This window comes from Rhinatrema bivittatum, chromosome 1 (genome assembly GCF_901001135.1).
Source record: "Rhinatrema bivittatum chromosome 1, aRhiBiv1.1, whole genome shotgun sequence".
NCBI classification, from domain to species: domain Eukaryota; kingdom Metazoa; phylum Chordata; class Amphibia; order Gymnophiona; family Rhinatrematidae; genus Rhinatrema; species Rhinatrema bivittatum.
This window is the reverse complement of record NC_042615.1, coordinates 257,249,425-257,273,126: the sequence shown is the minus strand read 5'-3', so window position 1 is coordinate 257,273,126 and position 23,702 is coordinate 257,249,425. Positions and strand designations below refer to the sequence as shown.

At 43.6% G+C, this 23,702-nt stretch overlaps 1 protein-coding gene across 1 annotated transcript in view; it reads left to right on the top strand.

The window, feature by feature from the left end:
- C1H20orf194 (chromosome 1 C20orf194 homolog) overlaps positions 1-23,702 on the top strand; it is a 794,595-nt gene that overhangs the window by 477,395 nt on the left and 293,498 nt on the right. Inside the window, 1 exon segment of the mRNA XM_029594038.1 lies at positions 9,147-9,293. Coding sequence (XP_029449898.1) covers positions 9,147-9,293 — 147 coding nt within the window.

The following is a 23,702-nucleotide window of genomic DNA, read 5'->3' as shown; positions in this document are numbered from 1 at the left end:
TTATGGTGCAGGCAAAAGGGTATTGATCCTTTCTCCTGCCCCACAACTTCCCTACTAGACTACTTATGTCATCTTTCAGACTCTGGTCTGCAGACTTCATCTGTAGAGTACATTTAAGTGCCATTTCAGCTTACCATAACAAGATGGGAGATTCACCAATATCCATACGTCCTCTTGTCTGTAGATTTATGAGAGGTTTAACTCAACTTAAACCACTAATTCGGCCACCAGTCACAGAATGGGACCTGAATCTGGTCTTAACAAGACTCATGCGTTCTCCATTCGAACCCATGAATTCCTGTGATTTTAAATTTCTCACATGGAAGACTATCTTCCTCATAGCCATTACATCAGCTAGAAGGGTTAGTGAGTTACAAGCACTTGTCACGTACTCACCCTACACAAAGTTCTTACATGACAGAGTGGTTCTCTGTACACATCCAAAATTCCTCCCCAAGGTAGTTACGGAATTCCACTTGAACCAATCCATAGTTTTACCCACATTCTTTGCAAGGCCTCATTCTCACGAAGGGGAACAGGCCTTGCATACCTTGGACTGTAAACGTGCAGTACACATGTTTACAGTCCAAGGTATGCAAGGCCTTGGACTGTAAACTGCACTGCAATCCACAGAAAATCCACTCAGCTCTTTGTATCTTATGATCCAAACAAACCGGGTAAAGCAGTGGGTAAACATACTCTATCCCAACTGGTTAGCAGATTGCATAGAGTTTTGCTATGAAAAAGCAAGCCTTCCTCTCCAAGGGCGAGTAAAGGCGCATTCAGTAAGAGCAATGTCAACCTCAGTAGCACACTATCGTTCAGTACCAATTCTTGACATGCGTAAAGCAGCAACATGGAGTTCTCTTCACACCTTTACAGCTCATTACTGTCTGGACAAGCAAGGACGACAAGATTCAGCCTACGGACAATCTGTCTTAAATTACTTATTTCCAGTTTAATCACAACTCCTTCTACATCCAACCTACTGTGATCTTCAGCTGCCTCATTTTCACCAACAATACTTCAGTGTTGCTTCACTACAAAATGACTCAGCCTCTAGCTTGCTATTCACCCATATGTGAGGACTAGCATCCTGCTTGTCCTGGGATAAAGCAAAATTGCTTACCTTGTAATAGGTGTTATCCCAGGACAGCAGAATGTAGTCCTCACGAAACCCACCCGCCACCCCGTGGAGTTGGGTCCGATACGTTTTATTATTTTATTTTTTGCTAAAGCTTATTGCTACATACGAGACTGAAGAGAGACCCCTGTGGCAGAGAATATCATGGCATGCTGGGCATGCTCAGTGGCCTCACAGGGCCAGTCAATCTTTGTTCCTCCTCCTCAACCATTTTCTAACCAGCCAGTTACTTTAGGGCCCATACCAAGTACACTTATTTTATTAATAAGCCCCATTTGCAGCACTATGTCAAAGGCCTTGCTTAAATCCAAGTACATGATATCTAGTAGTCTCCCAATTAAAAAGATTGATCAGATTCATCTAAGATGATCACCTTCTGGTAAAACCATTCTGCCCTGGATCTTGTAATCTATTGGATTCTATAAACTGCATTATCTTCTGTTTAGCAACAATTTCATTAATTTACTCACCATGGAGGTCAGACTAACCGGTTTGTAGCTTCCAGCCTCCTCCTTACTTCCACTTTTGTGAAGGGAACCACTAATGCCTCAATGTAACACGCATTCAGCTATCAGTGAAAGGTGTGCGCAAAATGAAAATACATTTCTGAATCAAAATAAATATCATGTGTTCTCAGAAGACAGTAGGATGCTTGTCCTTAAAAAATCATCAGCTTCCCCTTGGAGTTGGTTCTTCATATTTTTATATATAAATAGCTATGAAAGAACCAAGGTGGCCCTTCATGATGTAGTGTCATGGATCATACTGCCATATAGCATGCCAAAAACTTCTAGATGCTTTTGAATACATCTTTCACAGCAGGCTCTACCTACTGGTGAAGACTTAAATCCTGCTGTCCTTGGAAAATGTATGTTACAGGTAAGCAACTTTGCTTAGAATGTTCCTTGCTTTCAGTTAAACTCTACCAGTTAACCCACTTTTGAGACTTTCAGGATTTTTCTTGATTCTCCCTGATTAGGGCTTGACAATGTTGTAAGCTACACAAGCAGAGACTGGCTCTCATATGTTTCTGTATAGTGCTCCCTACACATTGTAGCATTATATAACTGTTAAATAGTAGTTTGTACTTTTTCCATGTACATTGGCAAAATGGAAATGATTCCAGTAAACTCAAGTACACAAAATAGAAGGAAGTATACTTTCAATCTTGTTTGCCATATATATTTGTGTGTGTGTTTAAATAAGTAGTGTTTGGAATTAAGCATTGTTGTAGGTATGATTTCTGTACTATGAGATAAAGACCAGCAAAACACAATAAAAGGCGTGTGCTTCAACTGAATTTGAAAACAACAAAGAAAACGTTTTCTTATCTGCATTCTATTTTATTCTGAATTGATGGACCCCTTGTTTACTTAGAAAGTTATTTTAGCACAGTGACCTTCCTTCTATTGTTTGATTTTAAGCCACTCGTTTTCTTAAAAATGTAGCTATTTTTGGCTACTGGCTATCTGTTTTTAAATCATGCCAGATTTTTGAAAGCAGAATCTTGAAGGACAATTTTACAAAGACCGTAAACAATGAGAGGGATAGAAATAAAGAAGAGAGAAAAACCTTTGGCAGGCACTTGAAGAAAAAGTATAATGCAGCTTTCCAAATGTCTTCAGGATGTACAGCCACCACGTCTGCCCAAGAAGAAGACTGAGCTCTTGTGGAATGAGCTCTGATAATTTCTGAAGCCTTTTGTCCCTTTAATTAATATGTATGCTGAAGATTTTGTTTCCTTAATTCACCTTTCTAAGGTTTCCTTTGATGCTAATTATTCAGTTTAGCTCACATTTTATTTATTTTATTTTAACACTTTTTTATACCGGCATTCGTAGGACACATCATGTCTGTTTACAGTCAACTGAGAAAGGAAATTACAAAGAACAAGGGAGGGGCTAACTGGGTAATACAAAATACCAAGGAAGAGAGAGTTAACAGCAGAATTACAACTTTTGCATTCAAGTTAGGGTTAAGTATGCAAAGGAACTTATATACAAATTAAACGAGGCATGTGTAAAAACCAGGGTTTATTGCCCTTGGTCGGGTCTTGCGCATGCCACGCGCATTTTAAAACAGGCCTGGCCATGCGCGTAAACCTGGTACTCACACAAGTGCTAGGCCTCTCTGAAGGGGCAGAGTCTGGGCAGGGCGGGCCGGGATAGTGCCTTTCTACGCTGTCCCAGGGAAGTGTGCACCGGCAGCAGGCTGGCACACACAGATTACTTCTGCTCCAGAGCAGCAGTAAGTAATAAAACAAAAGGTAAGTAGATGGGAAGGGTTTAGGGGGAGGGGAACAGGGAGGAGAGGTTTAGTTGTGGGGGAGTAGGGAACTGGGGAAGGCCCAATATCGTTGCCACGAGTATTAATCGAAAATCCTGCATGGTATCCTTACCAAGTGATACCAAGATTTGCTAGCCTCCTTGCCATCTAATCCTGTAGAAGAGGATGTAGAAGACACTCCACTTGATGACTCTTTGCCAGGACCTTCTGGTGTTCCTCCTCCTAGGACTACACCTACTCATCATCAAACTTCAGACTATGACATTTGGTCTGACACTGAATCAGATGCTTCCTCAGAGGCATTTATGTCTGACCCATCACCACCTCATGCGAGGAAACAATCCCCTCCGGAGGATTTTTCTTTTCCTACTTTTGTACAGGAGATGGCAGACTCCATCCCTTTCAAATTACAAGCAGAGAGGATGCCAGACAACAAACCTTGGAGGTACTCCAGTTTGTCGACCCTGATAAGCAAATTGTTGCAATTCCTATCCATGATGTTCTATTGCAACTACAACAACGCCTCTGGGAACATCCCTGCACTGTTCCTGCAGTGAATAAACGGGTGGATACTACTTATCTTGTACAATCCACACCCGGTTATCAAAAGACACAACTTCCCCACCTCTCAGTGGTCATAGAATCAGCGCAGAAGAAGTCTAGAAGAACAAGGGTCCACTCATCTACACCCCCAGGTAAAGACAAATGATTCCTGAATCAACTGGGCCGTAAAGTTTTTCAAGGTGCAATGCTAAACTTCAGAATTTCATCATACCACCTATATATATGACCCAGTACCAGAGGAATCTCTGGAAACAAATAGAGGAGTTTGTTCCATCCCTTCCTACACATTACCAAGAGGCTGCACAGGCTATCATAAACAAAGGTTTAGATGCCGGTAAGCATGAAGTCCGAGCTGCCTACGATGGCTATGAGACGGCTTCAAGAGTTGCTGCGTCAGGCATCAGTGCCAGGAGGAGGGCCTGGCTCAAAGCCTCAGATCTAAGGCCAGAGGTGCAAGATAAGCTAGTGGATCTCCCTTGCCTGGGAGGCAACTTATTTGGATCTAAGGTACAGGATGCTGTGTCTCAATTAAAAGAGCACACAGAAACATTATGACAGCTATCTTCCCTCCCACATGATTCCTCCACACATACTAGCCACAGACCTCCATGGAGAGACACCAGATAGCCGTTCTACAGACATTGGAGATATTACCCTCCTGCATCCAGACTCAGGCCTTCCAGAACCCAGCAAAGACCACAACCACGGCAACAGAGAGCAGCTAGGCCCCAACCAGCTCCGCAAACAGGACCTGCTACCGGGTTTTGAAATTACATCCAGAGAACTAAGCCTTTACTCAAATCCTCAGCCAGGACTACCAGTGGGAGGCAGAATATCCAGGTTTTACAACAATTGGACATCAATAACATTGGACCAATGTGTCCTATCAATAATAGACCGAAGATATCAACTCTATTTCATTTCACTTCCCCAAGATTTTCCACAGAGTCACTCTCATCTCAGCGAAAATCACATGCTTCAACTACAAATAGAATTATCCACCCTTCTGAGAGCCAGGGCTGTAGAGCTGGTACCCAGGTCTCAGAAAGGAAGATGATTCTATTCACGTTATTTCCTCATTCCAAAGAAAACCGGAGGCCTACGTCCCATCCTAGACCTCAGAAATCTCAACAAATTTCTGAAAAAAGAAAAGTTCAGGATGGTTTCTCTAGGCACCATGCTTCCACTTCTTCAGACAGGAGACTTGCTTTGTTTTCTGGACCTTCAAGACGCTTATGCTCACATTCCAATATTCCCTCCTCATTGCAAGTATCTGCGCTTCATTTATTTTATTTATTTTGGGAGGTCATCAACATTTCCAGTACAGAGTACTGCCATTCGGACTTGCCTCTGCTCCCAGAGTATTCACCAAATGTCTGGCAGTAATAGCAGCACATTTACGCAAGCAAAGTGTGCATGTCTATCCATATCTAGACAACTGGCTCATCAGGAGTCACTCTCAAGAGGGAGTCTCACCTCTCTCAATCGAACAATTTCCCTACTTCACTCCATGGGGTTTTTCATCAATTATCAAAAATCCCACCTCATTCCATCTCACCTACTTTAATTCATAGGTGCAGACTTCAACACTATCCTATCAAGAGCCTTTCTACCTGAGGATCAAGCAGAAACATTATCCCTGTTGGCAAACTCGTTTCGCTCAAGGAAACAAGCAACAGCTCATCAGTTTCTAACCTTACTAGGCCACATGGCCTCCACAGTTCATGTCACTCCTCTGGCAAGGCTCGCCATGAGAGTAACCCAATGGACATTACGATCACAATGGATCCAAGCCATTCAACCGCTGCATTCTCCAATTCAAGTAACCCACAAGCTATGTTCTTCTCTACTCTGGTGGGTAAACAAGGACAATTTGCGCAAGGGCCTACCCTTCCAACAACCAGTCCCACAGATAACGTTAACTACAGATGCATCCACCTTGGGTTGGGGAGCTCACATAGACACTCTCCAAATTCAGGGGACTTGGACAAAACTCGAAGCAACATTTCAAATCAATTTCCTGGAGCTTCGAGCTATACGTTAAACGCTACATGCATTCAAGGACTGCATTTCACACAAGACTGTTCTCATCCAAACGGACAACACAGTAGCCATCTGGTACATCAACAAACAAGGAGGCACAGGCTCGTATCTCCTTTGTCAAGAAGCTGCACAGATTTGGGGCTGGGCCCTGAACCACTCAATGTTCCTCCGGGCCACTTATCTGGCAGGCATACACAATGTAGTGGCAGATCGACTCAATCGTCAGTTCCAACCACACGAGTGGGCCCTGGCTCCCTCAGTAGCGACCAGGATATTCTATTGGGGACAATAGACCTCTTTGCGTCATACCTGAATCACAAAGTGGATAGATTCTGTTCTCTACACAAACAGAAAAACCAGCCAGCCAAGGACGCCTTTGCTCGCCCTTGGAACTCAGGCCTACTATACGCATATCCTCCAATACTGCTCATAACCAAAACTCTAGTGAAGCTACAACAGGACAGGTGGACCATGATACTCATAGCCCCATATTGGCCTCGACAAGTATGGTTTCCCACACTCCTAGACCTCTCAGTCAGAGATCCCATTTGTCTGGGAATAGCTCCCACTCTCATAACTCAGGATCAGGGTAGGTTGCGCCATCCCAACCTTCAATCCCTATCCCTGACAGCATGGATGTTGAAAGCTTGATGTTACAACCACTCAATCTTTCAACCAATGTATCTCAAGTGCTTATAGCTTCACATAAACCTTACACACGAAAGAATTACTCTTCCAAATGGAAGAGATTCACTTTGTGGTGCAGACAAAAGAATATTGATTGTTTCACTTGCCCCACTACTGTTCTGCTAGACTACTTATACCATCTTTCAGAATCTGATCTCCAGACTTTATCTGTAAGAGTACATTTAAGTGCAATCTCAGCTTACCATAACAAGATGGGAGATGCACAACCTCTTGTCAGCAGGTTTATGAGAGGTTTAACTCAGCTTAAACCACCAATTCGGCCTCCAGTCACAGAATGGGACCTGAATTTGGTTTTAACAAGACTCATGTGTTCTCCTTTCGAACCCAGAGATTCCTGTGATCTTAAATTTCTCACATGGAAAACTATCTTCCTCATAGACATTACATCAGCTAGAAGGGTTAGTGAATTACAAGCACTTGTCACGTACTCACCCTATACGAAGTTCCTACATGACAGAGTGATTCTCCGTACACATCCAAAATTCCTTCCCAAGGTAGTTACGGAATTCCACTTGAACCAATCCATAGTTTTACCCACATTCTTCCCAAGGCCTCATTCTCACCAAGGAGAACGAGCCTTACATACTTTGGACTGTGAGCGTGTGCTATCTTTCTAATTAAATCCCACTGCAGTCCACAGGAAATCCAATCAGCTTTTTGTTTCCTATGATCCAAACAAACCGGGTAAAGCAGTGGGTAAACATACTCTATCCAATTGGCTAGCAGATTGCTTACAGTTTTGTTATGAAAAGGCAGGCCTTCCTCTCCAAGGGCGAGTAAAAGCACATTTAGTAAGAGCAATGTCAACCTCAGTAGCACACTATCGCTCAGTGCCAATTCTTGACATGTGTAAAGCAGCAACTTGGAGTTCTCTTCACACCTTTGCAGCTCATTACTGTTTGGACAAAGAAGGATGACAAGATTCAGCCTATGGACAATCTGTCTTAAAAAACTTGTTTCCAGTCTAAACCCTATTCCTTCTACAACCAACCTGCTGTGATCTTCGGCTGATTCATTTTCTACAATGCATCACTGTTGCCTCCATATCAAATGACTCAGCCTCTAGCTTGCTGGTCACCTATATGTGAGGACTAGCATCCTGCTTCTCCTGGGATAAAGCAAAATTGCTTACCTTGTAATAGGTGTTATCCCAGGACAGCAGGATGTAGTCCTCACGAAACCCACCCGCCACCCCGCGGAGTTGGGTCTCATAACTTTTATTATTTTATTTTTTACTAAAGCTTATTGCTACATACGAGACTGGAGTTGGACCCCTGTGGCAGAGAATATCATGGCATGCTGGGCATGCTCAGTGGCCTCAGAGTGCCAGTCAAATGTTTCTAGAAACTTTGACAAAAGTTTTTCCCACGATAGGGCTCCATCAGTAACGTCACCCATATGTGAGGACTACATCCTGCTGTCCTGGGATAACACCTATTACAAGGTAAACAATTTTGCTTTGTAAAGGGGCGTGGTGTAATCGGAGGTGTGGTATTAGAACTAAAAATAACGGATGTGATCAATAAAAATACAAGGAAGGGAGGGGGCGGTGCGTAGTGAAGGGAAAGGAAAGGGATAGGGGAAGTTAATTACTAGATACAAATTCTTAAATATAAAAAGGGCAGTGAATGTAAAAAAGATCTGTTTAATAAAGTGAATGCGTTTGTGATGTGATTACGGCATTATAACTGAGTGTAAAAGGTGGTCGGTGTTAACTCCCCCGTCAGAGTTTTTTGAGTTAACTTCCCCTACCCCATTCCTTTCCCTTCACTACCCACCGCATATATGCAAAATAGGCTCAGCGCGCGCAGGAGGGTTTTTAAATGGTTACGCGCGTAACCCTTTGAAAATCTACACCAAAGAGAAACTACCAAGTTGGAGTAGTAGCCTAGTGGTTAGAACAGCAAGTCAGGGTTCAAATCCCACTGATGCTCCTTGCAGCCTTGGGCATGTCATTTCACTCTTCATTGTCTCACGTTTAACCTTATATTGCAATAATAATAGTTACTGTATCTGAATGTAATTCACCTTGAGCTACCAATGAAAAGACTAAATATAATAAAATAACTAAAAATAATTCTCCTATACTTTGCTTCTATTTCTCGGCTCAGTGTGAAACAACATGTTTAATTCAAAATACAATTATACGCAGTGCGTGCTTATCTCCAGTGATTCAGATCACACCAGGAATGTCTACTTTTATAGTGGCTAAATATAGCCACATTGTGAAGCCTGTCACAAAGTTCAAATCTAGTGATCTTGGTTTCTTAACTCTCTAGACTTCTGCATCTAATTCTCTGGTTAAGCATCTAGATCCCTTTGAAATGTGTCCTCTAAAGTTGGTTTATTTAATTGTGCTACTGTGTTCCCAGTTTAACAATTATTATTCTCTTTTTGATAGGATTCTGCAAGTGGTGTTGCTGCACTTTTTATAGATTTCAAAAGTTCCTTACTTGTTAATCTACCAATTCAGTTTCATACTCCAAGCAGCTTCTTAGTGATTGCCCTTTTTCCAAAATCGAGAAGTTGCAGAGCTTTTTACTCTCAGGTATGGGAACATTACTTTTCTTTATAGTTGTTAACTGCAATTGTCATTTTTGTTTTTCTATCAAAATTTCTGTACCTGTCCTTTTCAGCAATTCTTTGTTACTTGTCTTGCACATAACCTCATGTTTCTAACTAAGTATTAAGAAATTAATAACCTTATGCAGCAGGCAATCTATACAGTATATATGATCTAAAGCTATGTATTATGCACATTATTACCTATAATTGTTAGGAGTTAGCAGTCTGCCGGGGAGTTAGCAATCTGTTGTTATTTAGGAGAGTTGTGGGTGGATCCTTGGACCAGTGGCAGATGACCACGCCCCCAGGGGAAGATTCCGAGAGGGACCACTGGTCAGGCTCAAAGTTAGGAGACAGACACATACTAGTTCTTTTATTAGACAGTATGCTGAACCACCAAAGGTGGCAGTAGTGAGCTGGAATGCCCGGCTGGGCTGTAGTCCCTCAGATACTGCAACAGCGATCCCTGGAGGCTGAGCTGTAAAGAAACTGAACTATAGTGAGTAGGCAGGGTATGCAGAGTTCATGTACCGAACCTGATGGTAACACTCACACAATGTCTCATATAAGCCCAGGAGCTGGAATGTATAGGCCCTCGAAGAGCGAGTACCTTGTTCCAGGGAAAGCTCTGAGAGAGCAATGGTAACTCACTGATGTAGATGGCAGTGATGACTTCCAGGCAGAAGAGAATACGGAGCAAGTCTGGGAACGAGGGCCCTCGAGCAAGTACCGGTTCCAGACTGTCACCTGAAAAACAAAGGAGAGAGCGAGGCCCTCGAGGAGCGGGTACCCCCTGGTAAGTCCAAGGAGGCAGAGTAGCTTAGGAAGAGTAACCCCTGCTAACTCAATCTGTTAGCAAAATCTAAGACCTTATATATCCATCGCGGGTAATGTCATCTCAGGGGGCTGCTCCTGAGGTTCGCGCCATCGCCAGTACTTCAGTCGGGGCCGCACCGTGCACACGCCCCTAGGCCTCCAGGAAACATGGCGGGTTGCAGCGTCTAGCCGGTCCTGTGATGCCGGAGGACTTCGGCAGAAGGACGCCACGGCAACCAATCTTCCCGCGGGCGAAGATGGAATCGCCAAGAGGTAAGGAGGGCGGAGAGAGGGCGTCGGGAACCGATGGACACAACAATAATAAAAGTGAAAGTAATGAAAAGTCTGAAAACTACAGATTGGTCATCTGACTTTGCCAATCAGTAAATTATTAGAATTAAAACAGAGGATAGTGTATTCTGGAATCCAATGGATTATAAGATCTGAGGCAGCATGGTTTTACCAGAGGTAGGTCCTGTCATATGAATCTGATCAGTTTCTTTGATTGGGTGACTAGAGAGCTAGAACAGGGGAGAGTCTAGATGAAGTGTACTTGGAGTTTGGCAAGGCCTTTGACATGATTCCACATAGACTGCTTATAGACAAACGGAGCACCTTAGGTATGGGCCATAATGTGACTGACCTGGTTAGAATCTGGTTAGGTGGGAAGTAACAAAGAGTAATAGTAAATGCATCAGGGATTGGTCCTCTGATGCACATTTAACATTTTCATAAGTGATATTGCAGAATGGCTTTTGGGAAAGGTTTGCCTTTTTGCAAGATGTGGAAGATATGGAAACCATGAGGAGGATTGTTATCATGATACTAAGTAGGAAGAACCACAGAAAGCAGTATCATGCAAACAAAGTCTTGGCATAAAAAACATAATTTCAGGGCGCACAATATACAATCACAATATAAGCACTCTGGGCCATGTATATGATGTGTGCATATTGTGCCAGTAAATTAGCTGCCCTGGGATAAAACGGACGCTCATAAATTGTGCGTCCATTTTCCTAACTCACGCACAGCCATGTTTCCTGGGTGCCAGATGCTATGGATGTGCTAGGAATGCACAATCCCTGGCGTGTCCTTTTTAGCACTGCAGCTCATTTTCTTATTGCATCGGGCACCCAGGAGAAGGGATTGTGCGCACCTTAAATAAAGTGTGCTCTTGTTTGATGCACATTTTTAGCGCATCCATATTGTATTGTCCTGTATGTGGATTGAGGGCTAATAGACTTCCCCACGAGCTAAGACTGTAAATTACATCTGTGTTCCAGGTATGTAAATCCTTTATTAATATTAGCTCACTTGTCTTTTTGGTAGCTAGACATTTGAGTTTACTGCACTGCCATTTAAATATATACTGTGAGCCAAATTTTCACTAAATCAGGTTCTCCTGCTGAGATTATGAGCACTTGAGGCCTAGTTACTTAAAGACAATGTACTCACATGCTTTTGCGTACTTGTAAGATGCTCTTCGTGGACAAGAAAGATGAATCCAGCCAGACAAATGGGTGATGTCATTGCATGATGCTGACACAGAATGCGTTCTCTTTTGAGCTCAGAAAGATCTAGTAGTCTCCATGAGAGAGTGTCCTGTGAGCTTCCTTAGTACCTTTTCTTCCACCTAAGCAAAAGAACACTTTTTGCTCTCTCTCTCTCTCTCATCTGCCTCTCTATTTTTCAAGATTTTGTGGGTTTTTTTCATTGCTATTTCTTTCTTTTAGTTTCTTCATGATTTTCTTTTTGTTTTAGCCTCATCCAAAAAACACATTTTTTTCATCTTGTCTTTTACCTTAAAAAGTGAAGTTATAGAAAAGTTTCAGATCAGATTTAAAAAAAGAAAAAAAAAAGCCCTTTCAAACTCTGTTCTAAATGCAGGCACAAGATGTTCATCCTTGATCTGCATGATCTCTTATCTTCACTGCCTGAGCGCCACACGTGATATAGCTGATTGTTCTGCATGTGGAAGAACATCCCCCAAAACACACTCATATAGACTACTTAAATTAAAATATCAAATATCTTCACCCTTTTAGAAAGAGAGGAAAAGCTGGACAGACCAGCACCTAAAAAGAAAAGAATCTCCAAAGCGTGCAGTAAGATTTTACCTGGCTCCCACGTGCAACAAAAGAAAAGTAGGAATAGATTTCTGTTGCCATCCTCAACATCAAAGATCCTCAGCACTGAATCTCCATCAGTGCTGAAAACAAGGGTACCATCCATGTCCTGCACCAAAGAGGCTTGAAGCAGCAATGCTATCTGTGCCATCCACTTTGGCACAGGAGCTTATAGTGCAGACAGTTTTTGGTGCCAATGAAACTCTTAGGTGAAAAGAATCATTTTTTTTCTATGCATGCTTCTGGTTTTTGTACCAGAATCAGATACCACTACTGTGACATCAACAGACAATATCAAAATGTCACTTCTTTAAACAAAAATGTGGTTAGAATTTATTCACAATTACATGAAAGATTCCATCTACTCCTCAACCATCATTAAATTCCAGTTCTAGTTGTGTCCATTTTCTGTGAGCCTACTCTTTGACCTTTCCTCAGTGAAAACCAAATAGAAATTTGTTTAGCAATTCTGCTTTTTCATCATCAGCCTCTATATATTTCTCCTCTTTTAATTCTTGAGTCTCACAATGCACTTTTGAACTTCCTCTTATCATTTACCTGTCTAAAAAAGGTATTGTCCCAGTTTTGCCATATTAGCTATTTTCTTCCATTTGCATCTCTGCTCGCCTGACTATTTTTCCAGTTTTCTTAGCTTTTCCAGATATTGTTGCCTGTCTCTTGTTCTGCGATCTCTTGAGTTTATAAACGCTAACTTTTTTTTCCCCTTAACTTCAATAACTTCTTTTAGTTTTGCCCGCTGCTCTTCTGCTTCCCCTAGATGTTTTCATTCAGGTAACAGCTCCTTGAGGTACTCCCCCATTTTAACAAAGTTAATTTTCATAAAGGCTAAGACCTTCACCTTTGAATGAACCATTACCTCCTGCATTCTCATAATGTACCACACCATCTGTTAAGTGGATCTCAAATGATTATCCACTATATCACTTAACTTGCTGCACATCATTCATGATTTTATAAATGTCTATCATGTCTTCTCTATCTCTCTTCCAAGCTGAAGAGCCCTAACCTGTGTAGGTTTTCTTTCCCTTTATCATTTTAGTTAATTAACCTTTTCTATTCCATTTCTTGTTCTGCTGTTTGTTTTTTGAGGTGGCGTGATCGGAACTGCACATCAAACTCAAGGTGTAGTTGTACAGAAGTATTATGGTATTTTTATTTATTTATTTATTAATATAATGTTTATTAACCATTTTCAAACATGTAAACAATATACAATAACCAGGAGAATGTGCAGGAAAAATTCAATGTCCACACATAATTTTGAGTGAGAAATGTATTCTTTTGAAACGGCAACTCCACAGTGTTATGACAGGAGTGCACTCCCAGTGTGATGCTGAAATGTGAAACCGGTTACAGAAGAAATAAAGTTCTGTTTTATCGCTCCCAACGCAGCCTCGCGGTGAAACACGGGTCCGTGTCGGGGGAACCATTTTGAATTATATCCTAACATAACACTGTGGAGTTTCCGTTTCAAAAGAATATATTTCTCACTCAAAATTATGTGTGGACATTGAATTTTTCCTGCACATTCTCCTGGTTATTTGATTGTTTGCGTGCAGCAGTACTCCTCTTCTGTTTTTTGGATCATAACAATATACAATAAACATACATATGCAGGTATGTTATTCCATGTCAATGAATAATGTAACATGATAGGATGCACAAACTGGAATAGAATGTACAGCTTTATATAATGCATTATATATATTGCATGTATCATACAGCATTCATTTAAACTCTGGCGATGGAATAAAGGAAGTTCTATAAGAAAAGTGGTCAAATGTTCAAGTCTGTTCATATTGGTACTCCAATTCTTAAGATGCATCTGGTGCAGAAAGCTTTGAGACTGCAGGAAGTGTCTCGCTTCTCCATAATGTATACGGTGACCAAGTCCGGTGAAATCTGGGAAGATGATTTTTTGGGCAGTTATCTTGTACATTGTATTCATTAAGTCTAATTTCTGTAATAAGGATTCTTTAATGGGCACCATAGGTTGTTTCCAGGTGGCCGCCAGAATGATCCGTGCCCCCAAGCAAAACTGATTGATCAGTACACTTTCATATCTGGAACCATCAACAAGAACATTCAAGAGGCCCTGGGCTGGGGTTAACTCCATCTGTCTTTGTAAAGTACATTGTATGATGTCATTCACATCAATCTCCTTACTTTTGGACATTCCCAACACATATTTATCCCAGGACAAACAGGATGCTAGTCCTAACATATGGCTGACGTCACTGACTGAGCCCTATTGTGGGAAAATTTTCTGTCAAAGTTTCTATAAACTTTTGACTGGCACTGTGTGGCCACTGAGCATGCCATGATATTCTCTACCACAGGGGTCTCTCTCTAGTCTTCGATTTTCCGTGCTGCTGTAAGCATCGCGGAGCAAGGAGCCCTGTGAGTTTTCTCACACACTTACTGACTAGAAAGTCATTGATTTTTCAAAATATTTCTCTCCCATACGGGATTTCTCTCACATTTCCACCGGCCGGTGAGAAATCAGTCTTGTTTTTACTTTTAAGTAAAAACTTTCTCTCAGAATTTTTCCCCTCTTTTCATCGGCTGTCTGGAAAAGATGGCTTCAGGATTTAAAAAATGTCCGGTATGTAATCGAACGATGTCTATCACAGATCCACACCTTGAGTGTGTTCTGTGTTTGGGAGATAAACACGATATCTCATCCTGCCCTCAATGTGCAGAGATGACTCCCAAAGGAAGAAAACTTCGGCAGGAGAAGATGGAGCATCTCTTTCACCTTCAGCTTCTTCCTTCTCCTTCAACATCGACGAAATCTTCCCTGGCAGGAGTTTCAAAGAAAGTTTTACTGAAAAAACGTCGTCTGAAGGGATCAGGAGATCAAGCATCGCCATCGACCTCGACAGCATCGATAAGGTCAGTGGTCGAGCATAGGCCTAAACATCAACACCGACATCGACACACACCGACCCTAGCGTCAACCCTCTCCCCGGAGGAACCGACAGCTAAGCGGAAGAAGCCTCAGGAAACTCTGATAACAGTAGCGCCGGGGCCCACATCGTCATCGATTGAACCTCCACAGGGGATCTGTGCAGGTAATATCAACGCCTACACCACCACTGCATGCAGCTGCTCTGTCCACACCAGCTGTATCGCAGGAATTGTCTAATTTTATAAGACAAGCAGTACTCCATGCCCTGAAAGAACAGACACCTATTCCGGCGACTGTGCCGATGCCGGTGATGTCACCGATGCCGGTGATGTCACCGATGCCGGTTCTTGAACCGATGCCTGTACCTTCGCCGATGCCAGTGATTACGCCAATACCAGTCACCGTACTGATGCCGACGACTTTGTCGATGCCGGTTCCGATGCCGTTGTCACTAATTACATCGATGCTGGTACCTAAACCGATAAACTATGGTGACATCGACGCAACCACCGAAGACGACAACACCATCTTCGGTTCCGACACAGTCACCATCGATGCCAACCTTGCCTGGGGATCCAGGAAGTTTAGAATTGGCACTATATCAGCTGTTAATGAAAAAATATCATAAACTGCTCGATTCTCTTCCCTCAAATCCACAGGAAGAACAACCTGAGGAATCACCTATTGATGATCCATTACCAGGACCTTCAGGGATTCCTCGACCACCTGCACCTTCCAAAACTTTTCCTCAACCCCAAGATCCATATGATACTTGGAGTGACACGCAATCAGACTCCTCATCTGAAGCTTTTATGTCTGATCCATCCCCACCAGAACCAAGGAAAAAATCTCCTCCAGAAGATTTTTCATTCACATCCTTTGTACAGGAAATGTCTGACACCATACCATTCACTTTGGTCACAGAGCAAGATACCAGACAGCAAACATTGTAGACCCTCCAAAGCAAGTGGTAGCTCTACCAGTCCATGATGTTCTGCTGGATTTGCAATGTCTCATTTGGGAACATCCATGCTCAGTACCAGCTGTTAATAAATGAATGCACAGTACATATTTTTTGCAATCTGCTCCTGGATACCAAAAGTCGCAGCTCCCTCACCAGTCAGTAGTGGTAGAGTTTGCGCAAAAGAAGTCCAAGAGGATTAGACCACATTCCTCAAATCCCCCAGGTAAAGATCAAAGATTTTTAGATTCCCTGGGGCGGAAGGTCTACCAAGGGGCCATGTTAAATTCTAGGATATCTTCATATCAACTTTACATGACCCAATATCAGAGAAATTTAAGGAAGCAAATGCAGGACTTTATACCATCTCTTCCATCACAATATCAAGAAGCAGCCCAAGCCATCATCCAAAAAGGACTAGAGGCAGGCAAATATGAAGTGCGTGCAGCCTATGCTGGATTTGAGACAGCTTCCAGGGTAGCTGCATCAGGGATCAGTGCCAGGCGTTGGGCATGGTTTAAAGCCTCAGACCTCAGGCCTGAAGTCCAGGATAAATTAGTAGATCTTCCATGCCTGGGAGATAACCTTTTTGGATCCAAAGTGCAGGATGCAGTTACGCAGCTAAAAGAGCATACGGAAACCCTGAGACAGCTTTCCTCAATCCCACAGGATCCACCTACGCACCCAGTTCGTAGGCCTCAAAGAAAAGATACTAGAAGACCATTCTATAGGCAAAGACGGTACTACTCTCCTGCATCTAGAACCAGGTCTACTAGACCACAACAAATGCCTCAGCCCAGACAACCTAGGGCAGCTAGGCCTCAACTTAAGCCACAGTCAGGACCTGCTGCTGGCTTTTGAGGACACTCCCAGAGAACACAGTCACCTCTCCAATCCTCAGCCACAACTTCCATTAGGAGGTCGAGTATCCTCCTTTTACACCCATTGGGTTCAAATAACAACAGACCAATGGGTACTTGCAATCATATCTCGAGGTTACCAACTCAATTTCCTCTCAATTCCAACAGATTCTCCTCAGAGACCTCTATCTGTCAGCAAAAATCACATACTCCAATTGCAAGTAGAATTATCCACCCTTCTGAAAGCCAGGGCTGTAGAGCCAGTGCCCCGGACTCAGCAGGGCAGAGGATTCTATTCCCATTATTTCCTCATTCCAAAGAAAACCGGGGGCCTACGTCCCATCCTAGACCTCAAAAATCTCAACAGATTTCTAAAGAAGGAAAAGTTCAGGATGGTTTCTCTAGGCACCATGCTTCCACTTCTTCAATCAGGAGATTGGCTTTGTTCTTTGGATCTTCAAGACGCTTACGCTCACATTCCAATATTCCCTCCTCATCGCAAGTATCTGCGTTTCATGGTAGGTCATCAGCATTTCCAGTACAGAGTACTGCCATTCGGACTTGCCTCTGCTCCTAGAGTATTCACCAAATGTCTGGCAATAATAGCAGCACACTTGCACAAGGAAAGTGTCCATGTCTTTCCCTACTTAGACGGACCCAAGAAACAGCAAGGTAGGCGATCCAATATAGCCGTGAGGAAACAACAAAAAAAGTGGATGCCACAGAAAAGTCTTTTCCAATTTTTTATTAGCGGAGACGTATAGCATGTGATTGTTCTTAAAAAGCCCGACTCTGGACGAGTTTCGCCACACTGAGTGGCTGCCTCAGGGGCTAAAATCAAACATATATAAATAACAATCAAAACTCAAAACATATAAAACTGTAAAATCATAAAAATATAACATGTAAATACATTCATTGAACATTAATAACCGCTGATAGCCAAAACCCTCATGAAGCTACAACAGGACAAAGGGTCAATGATAATCTTAGTCCCGTATTGGCCTCGACAAGTATGGTTTCCCATGCTTCTCGACCTCTCGATCAGACAACTTATTCGCCTGGGCACAGCGCCCACTCTCATAAATCAGAACCATGGCATGTTATGCCAGCCGAACCTTTATACTCTGTCCCTCACTGCCTGGATGTTGAAAGCTTAATCCGACAACCGCTCAACCTTTCAACTGACGTCTCTCAAGTACTTGTAGTCTCACGAAAGCCTTCCACACGTAAATCCTATCGTTCTAAGTGGAATAGATTTACCATATGGTGCACGCAAAAAGGTATCTACCCTTTTTCCTGCCCCACTCCATCTCTTTTAGACTATCTCTGGCACCTTTCAGACTCTGCTCTCCAGACTTCTTTGGTAAGGGTACACCTGAGTGCCATCTCAGCGTACCACAAAGAGTTGGGGATGCCCCAGTAACAGCGCAACCCCTTGTGAGTAAGTTCATGAGGGGCCTATTACCACTTAAGCCCCCTCTGAGACCACCAGTCACTGAATGGGACCTAATTGTAGTACTTACCATGCTCATGCGCTCCCCGTTTGAGCCTTTACAGTCCTGCGATGTTAAATTTCATACATGGAAAGTTCTTTTCCTAGTAGCCATTACATCTCCTCGAAGGGTTAGCGAGTTACAAGCACTTGTCAGATACTCACCCTATACAAGGTTCCTACATAATTGAGTGGTCCTTCGTACTCACCCTAAATTCCTTCCCAAGGTGGTTACTGATTTTCACTTGAATCAGTCTATAGTCTTGCCCACATTTTTCCCAAGGCCTCACTCTCACCAGGGCGAGAGGATTTTACACATCTTGGACTGTAAACATGCACTTGCATTTTACCTAGACCGCACTGCAGTCCATAGGAAATCCACACAACTCTTTCTTTCCTTCGATAAAAACAAATCTGGAGTTGCAGTGGGCAAACAAACTCTCTCCAATTGGCTAGCAGACTGTATTGAATTCTTTTATGAAAAAGCAGGCCTTCCTCTCCAGGGACGAGCGAAGGCGCACTCAGTGAGAGCCATGGCAACCTCAATAGCACACTATTGTACAGTACAGATTGCTGAGATCTATAAAGCTGCAACATGGAGCTCTCTTCACACTTTTGCAGCACATTACTGCCTGGACAAGGAAGGACGCAAAGACGCTGCCTTAGGCCAATCCGTCTTGAACTTATTTCCAGTATAATCCCAACTCCTTCCACATCCAATCTGCTGTGATTTTTCAGGCTGCCTCATTTTTACCAACAGTACACCAGTTGTTGTGCCCATTGCACAACTTGTACGCTGTTGGTCCAAACAAATATGAGTCAGCCTGTAGCTTGCTAATCACAGACATGTAAGGACTACCATCCTGCTTGTCCTGGGAGAAAGCAGAGTTGCTTACCTGTATCAGGTGTTCTCCTAGGACAGCAAGATGTAGTCCTCACAAAACCCACCCGCCACCCCGTGGAGTTGGGTCCGAAACGTTATATTATTTTGTTTTTTCGTTCGCACCTTTTGCTACAAACGAGACTGAAGGGAGACTCCTGTGGCTACAGGGATTATGGCATGCTGGGCATGCTCATTGTGCCAGTCAAAAGTTCTAGAAACTTTGACAGAAAAGTTTTCCATGATAGGGCTCCGTCCAGTGACGTCACCCACATGTGAGGACTCCATCATGCTGTCCTGGGAGAACACCTGTTACAGGTAAGCAACTCTCCTTTACATTTCAGAAGAATAAGTTTGTATTTTTAGATCCTGCCCACCTGGAAGTTTTTCTTTCTGATAAGAGTGGATGATCAGGAAATTTACAGCAGCTTGTTTTGGAGAGTGTTACTGGTAATTTAGTTTAAATTAATCTCCCATTTAGTGCAAGTTAGATTGTACTTTTTTTTCTGTTTTCCTTTGTATTGGCTTCCCATTTAATGTGGACTGGATATTGGAATTACTTTGTATCATATGAACTTTTTATTGCTTGCCGATTAGGATATTTCCTAAGTATTCCAATTGTTTGCCTTTTTTTTTTCATTGTAAAATTAATGTTAAGAAATTAATAAATTGTAAATTAAAAATTAAAAAAAGAATATTCTTGACCCCCTCAAGGAGGCCTTTGTAGTGTCCCATTGCGCTTTGCCTGCCAAACGAGCATCGGTGCAGGACACTCTGCTACGCTTGCAGCAATTGGAAGCCGTTCTCCCGGTGCTGCTCGAGGAGCACTGTCAGAGAAAGGTATTCCATCTACTTCATGGTTCCCCAGAAGGAGGGCTCGTTTCAGCCCATTCTGGATCTGCAAAAGGTCAATGCGACATTGCGGGTTCCATGTTTTCGGATGGAGACATTGCGGCGGTGTGCAAGGGGGGAGTTCATGGCCTCTCTCGATCTGACGGAGGCATATCTCCATATTCCCATCAGGGCGGATCATCATAAATTTCTGCGCTTCACTGTGCTGAGACAGCATTTTCAGTTTTGAGCCCTGCCCTTTGGATTGGCTACGGCACTGAGCATGTTCACAAAGGTGATGGTAATAGTGGCAACGGCCCTCAGACGAGAGGGGATACTGGTTCATCCTTATCTTGATGATTGGCTCATTGAGGCAACGTTGTAAGCGGAGTGCTTTGCCTCCATTCGGCAAGTGACTCCCTAGGCTGGGTGATAAACCAGGCAAAGAGTCAGTTGGTCCTGTCTCAGTCCTTGGACTATCAGGATGCAAGATTCAACACCCTGGTGGGCAAGGTGTTTCTCACCCAGAAAGGATTCTCAAGTTGCAGACGCAAGTGGTTCGTCTGAGGGACCTGCTAGTCCCCAAGGTCTGGGATTATTCGTAGGTCCTAAGGTCCATGGCTTCTACTCTATGGGGTAGATTTTAAAAGACTTGCATGCGTAAACTTGGGCCACATGTGCACCGGGCCAATTTTCAAAGGCCCAGCCACGTGCATAAACCTCCAGGAAGTGTGTAAATCCCGGGGTTGGTGAAAGGGGCGGGGTGGTCCAGGAGCGGGTCTAGAGGCGCCTGGCACAGAAGCCATTTGCCCCTGTGCCGGGAATCGCATGCCAGCAAGGTGCGTGCAACTTGTGCCTGCTCGAAGCAGGCGCAAAAGGTAAGACAACACATGGGGGGGGGGGTTGGGATAGGGATAGGGGGAGGGCAGGGAAGGAGAAGGGAGGTCAGACTAGGGGGTTGGGAGCAGACTGGGAGGGAACTGGGGAAGGCCCCATGCGTAACAGCAAAAATCCTCCTCCCCTTTGCACGCGCTGAGCTGGCATTTTATAACATGCGCGCGCATGTTATAAAATTGCATGTCCATGTGTGCCCGCTGGGTAGCATTCGCGCATGTTATAAAATCGCATGTCCATGTGTGCGGCCGGGTAGCGTGATTGGAAACAGCTGTCCTAGACTTTGGAATCCGATGTCGGAAGAGTTTCCAGTGCTGTTGCTGCTCTAGGAAGAGGCCAGTTCCAGTCTCTTGTAGTGGCTATTGTGGTCCAGTTCGGAGAAGGGAGTGGATCTGGACTGGGTGGTAGTGACCACGGATGCCAGTCTCATCGGTTGAGGAGCGGTGTGTCAAGGATCGGCAGCTCAAGGGCAGTGGTCCCCGGTGGAAGCGTCCTGGTTGATCAACAATCTGGAAACAAGGGCGGTGCAGAGGGCTCTGTTCTTTCTCCTTCGGATTTAGGGCAGGCAGTACGTGTATTCTTGGACAGTGCAATGACGGTGGCCTATATCAATCGACAGGGCAGAAAGAAGAGTCATTCATTTGGTGGCTCAGGAGGTTCACAAGCTCTTTGCCTGGACAGAGCTTCATCTAGCGGCTTTCGCAGCGGCTCACATAGTAGGCGTGGACAATATGCAGGTGGACTATCTCAACAGGCAACAACTACACACAGGAGAATGGTAGTTGTAGGCAGAGGCCTTTGTGTTCCATCGGTGCAGGTGGGATGAACCCCAATTCGATCTCATGACACCAAGGAAGAGAATGCCAAGGCAACCAAGTTTTTCAGCCTCCTGAGGGAGTTCGGCTCCATAGGGATAGATGCCTGGTTCAGCCGTGGTCAGAGAGGCTACTGCTGTATGTCTTTCCTTCATAGCCGCTAATAGATCGGGTGCTACATCGCATCGAGTAGCATCAAGGACGAGTGATCCTGGTAGCTCCAGAGTGGCTGTGACATCTGTGGTTTATGGATCTGGTGCAGCTGGCGGTGGACGGGCCTGTTCACGTAAGCCATTTGAAGGGTCTGCTGTGACAAGGACCATCTTGTTGGAACAAGTGGATCGCTTCTGTTTAGCGACTTAGCTTTTGAAAGGCGACGTTTCTGCCTGAAGGGGTATTCCGAGCCGGTGATTTCTACTCTGCTTCAGGATAGGAGATCCTTCCACTTCCTTGGAGTATATCAGTTTGAAGAGTGTTTGACGCCTGGTGTGGTGCCCATGACTCTGATCCCTTGCAGGCAAATGTGGCCCAGGTTTTGGCCTTTTTGCAAGAGGGGCTGTTGAAAGGTTTGGCCTGTAATTCTCTCAAAGTCCAGGTTGCAGCCTTAGGTTGTTTCAGAGGAAGGTTGCAGGGAAGTCTTTTAGCTTTGCATCGGGATGTAGTGCGTTTTTTAAAAAGCAGCAAAGCATTTGTGCCCTCCAGTTCATAGACTTTGTCCATACTGGAATCTCAGTTTGGTTCTGTGAGTCTTTTGTGGCTCTCCTTTCGAGCCTTTATGCAGGGCTTCTTTGAAGGATTTTATGCTGAAGGTGGTGTTTCTAGTGGCGATTTGATTGGCGAGATGGATTTCTAAGCTCCAAGCCTTATCGTGCAGGGAGCCCATTTTGCGGTTTGTCGATTATGGGATCTCATTGCGGGTGGTACCTTACATTTTGTCCAAGGTGATGTTGGCCTTTCATCTTAGCCAGACCATAGAGTTGCCGGGGTTTTTGCATTTGACGCCTGATTCTCCCCATGCGAGGGAGCTTCATCTTTTGCATGTGCATTGAGTTCTCCTAAGATATCTCAAGGTGACTAATGAATTTCAGACCTTGGACCACCTTTTTCTGTTATTCAGTGAACCAAGGAAGGGTGGTAAAGCGACTAAGAGTATGATTTTTCATTGGTTGAAGGAGGTGATTGTTTCGGAGGGAAGGACAATAGACTAAAAGAAGAGAGGAGGAAGAAGGATATTGGAGAGCAAGAGGAAAAAGACTAAGGTAGAAGAGGATAGATAGACATTTGGGAAGGAAAGGTACAGACAGATAAGATAAGAGAGAAGATAGGAAATGGGAGAAAGAAAAAGATGCAAAATAAAAAGCAAAAGAAAGTAAATGTTGAGCACCACAAAATTCAAATACGCGCAAAGATTGAAAAATGTAAAGGTTGATCTTCGGCACCACTTAGCCAGTTAAGTTCAGATTTAGCTGGCTAAGTGGTGCTATCTGAATATTTGACCTCATTTGGCAGCATTCACTTAGCTTAGCTGGCTAACTGTTTAGCTAAATAGCCAGGAAAGTGACGGGTGAAATGGGACTACTTTATCCAGTTAACTGATAGTGCCAGTAATCAGCCTTATCCTGCTTAGTAAGCTGGATAAGTCTAGGACAGCTGTTTAGTTGTCCTTATTTAAACAGATAAACTTATCCAGTTAACCATAAGATAGCCAAGTATATTCAGTGCATGACTGTGCTGCGGAATGAATTAGCCAAGTTAGCCAGATAAGTTTATCTGGCTATTTAC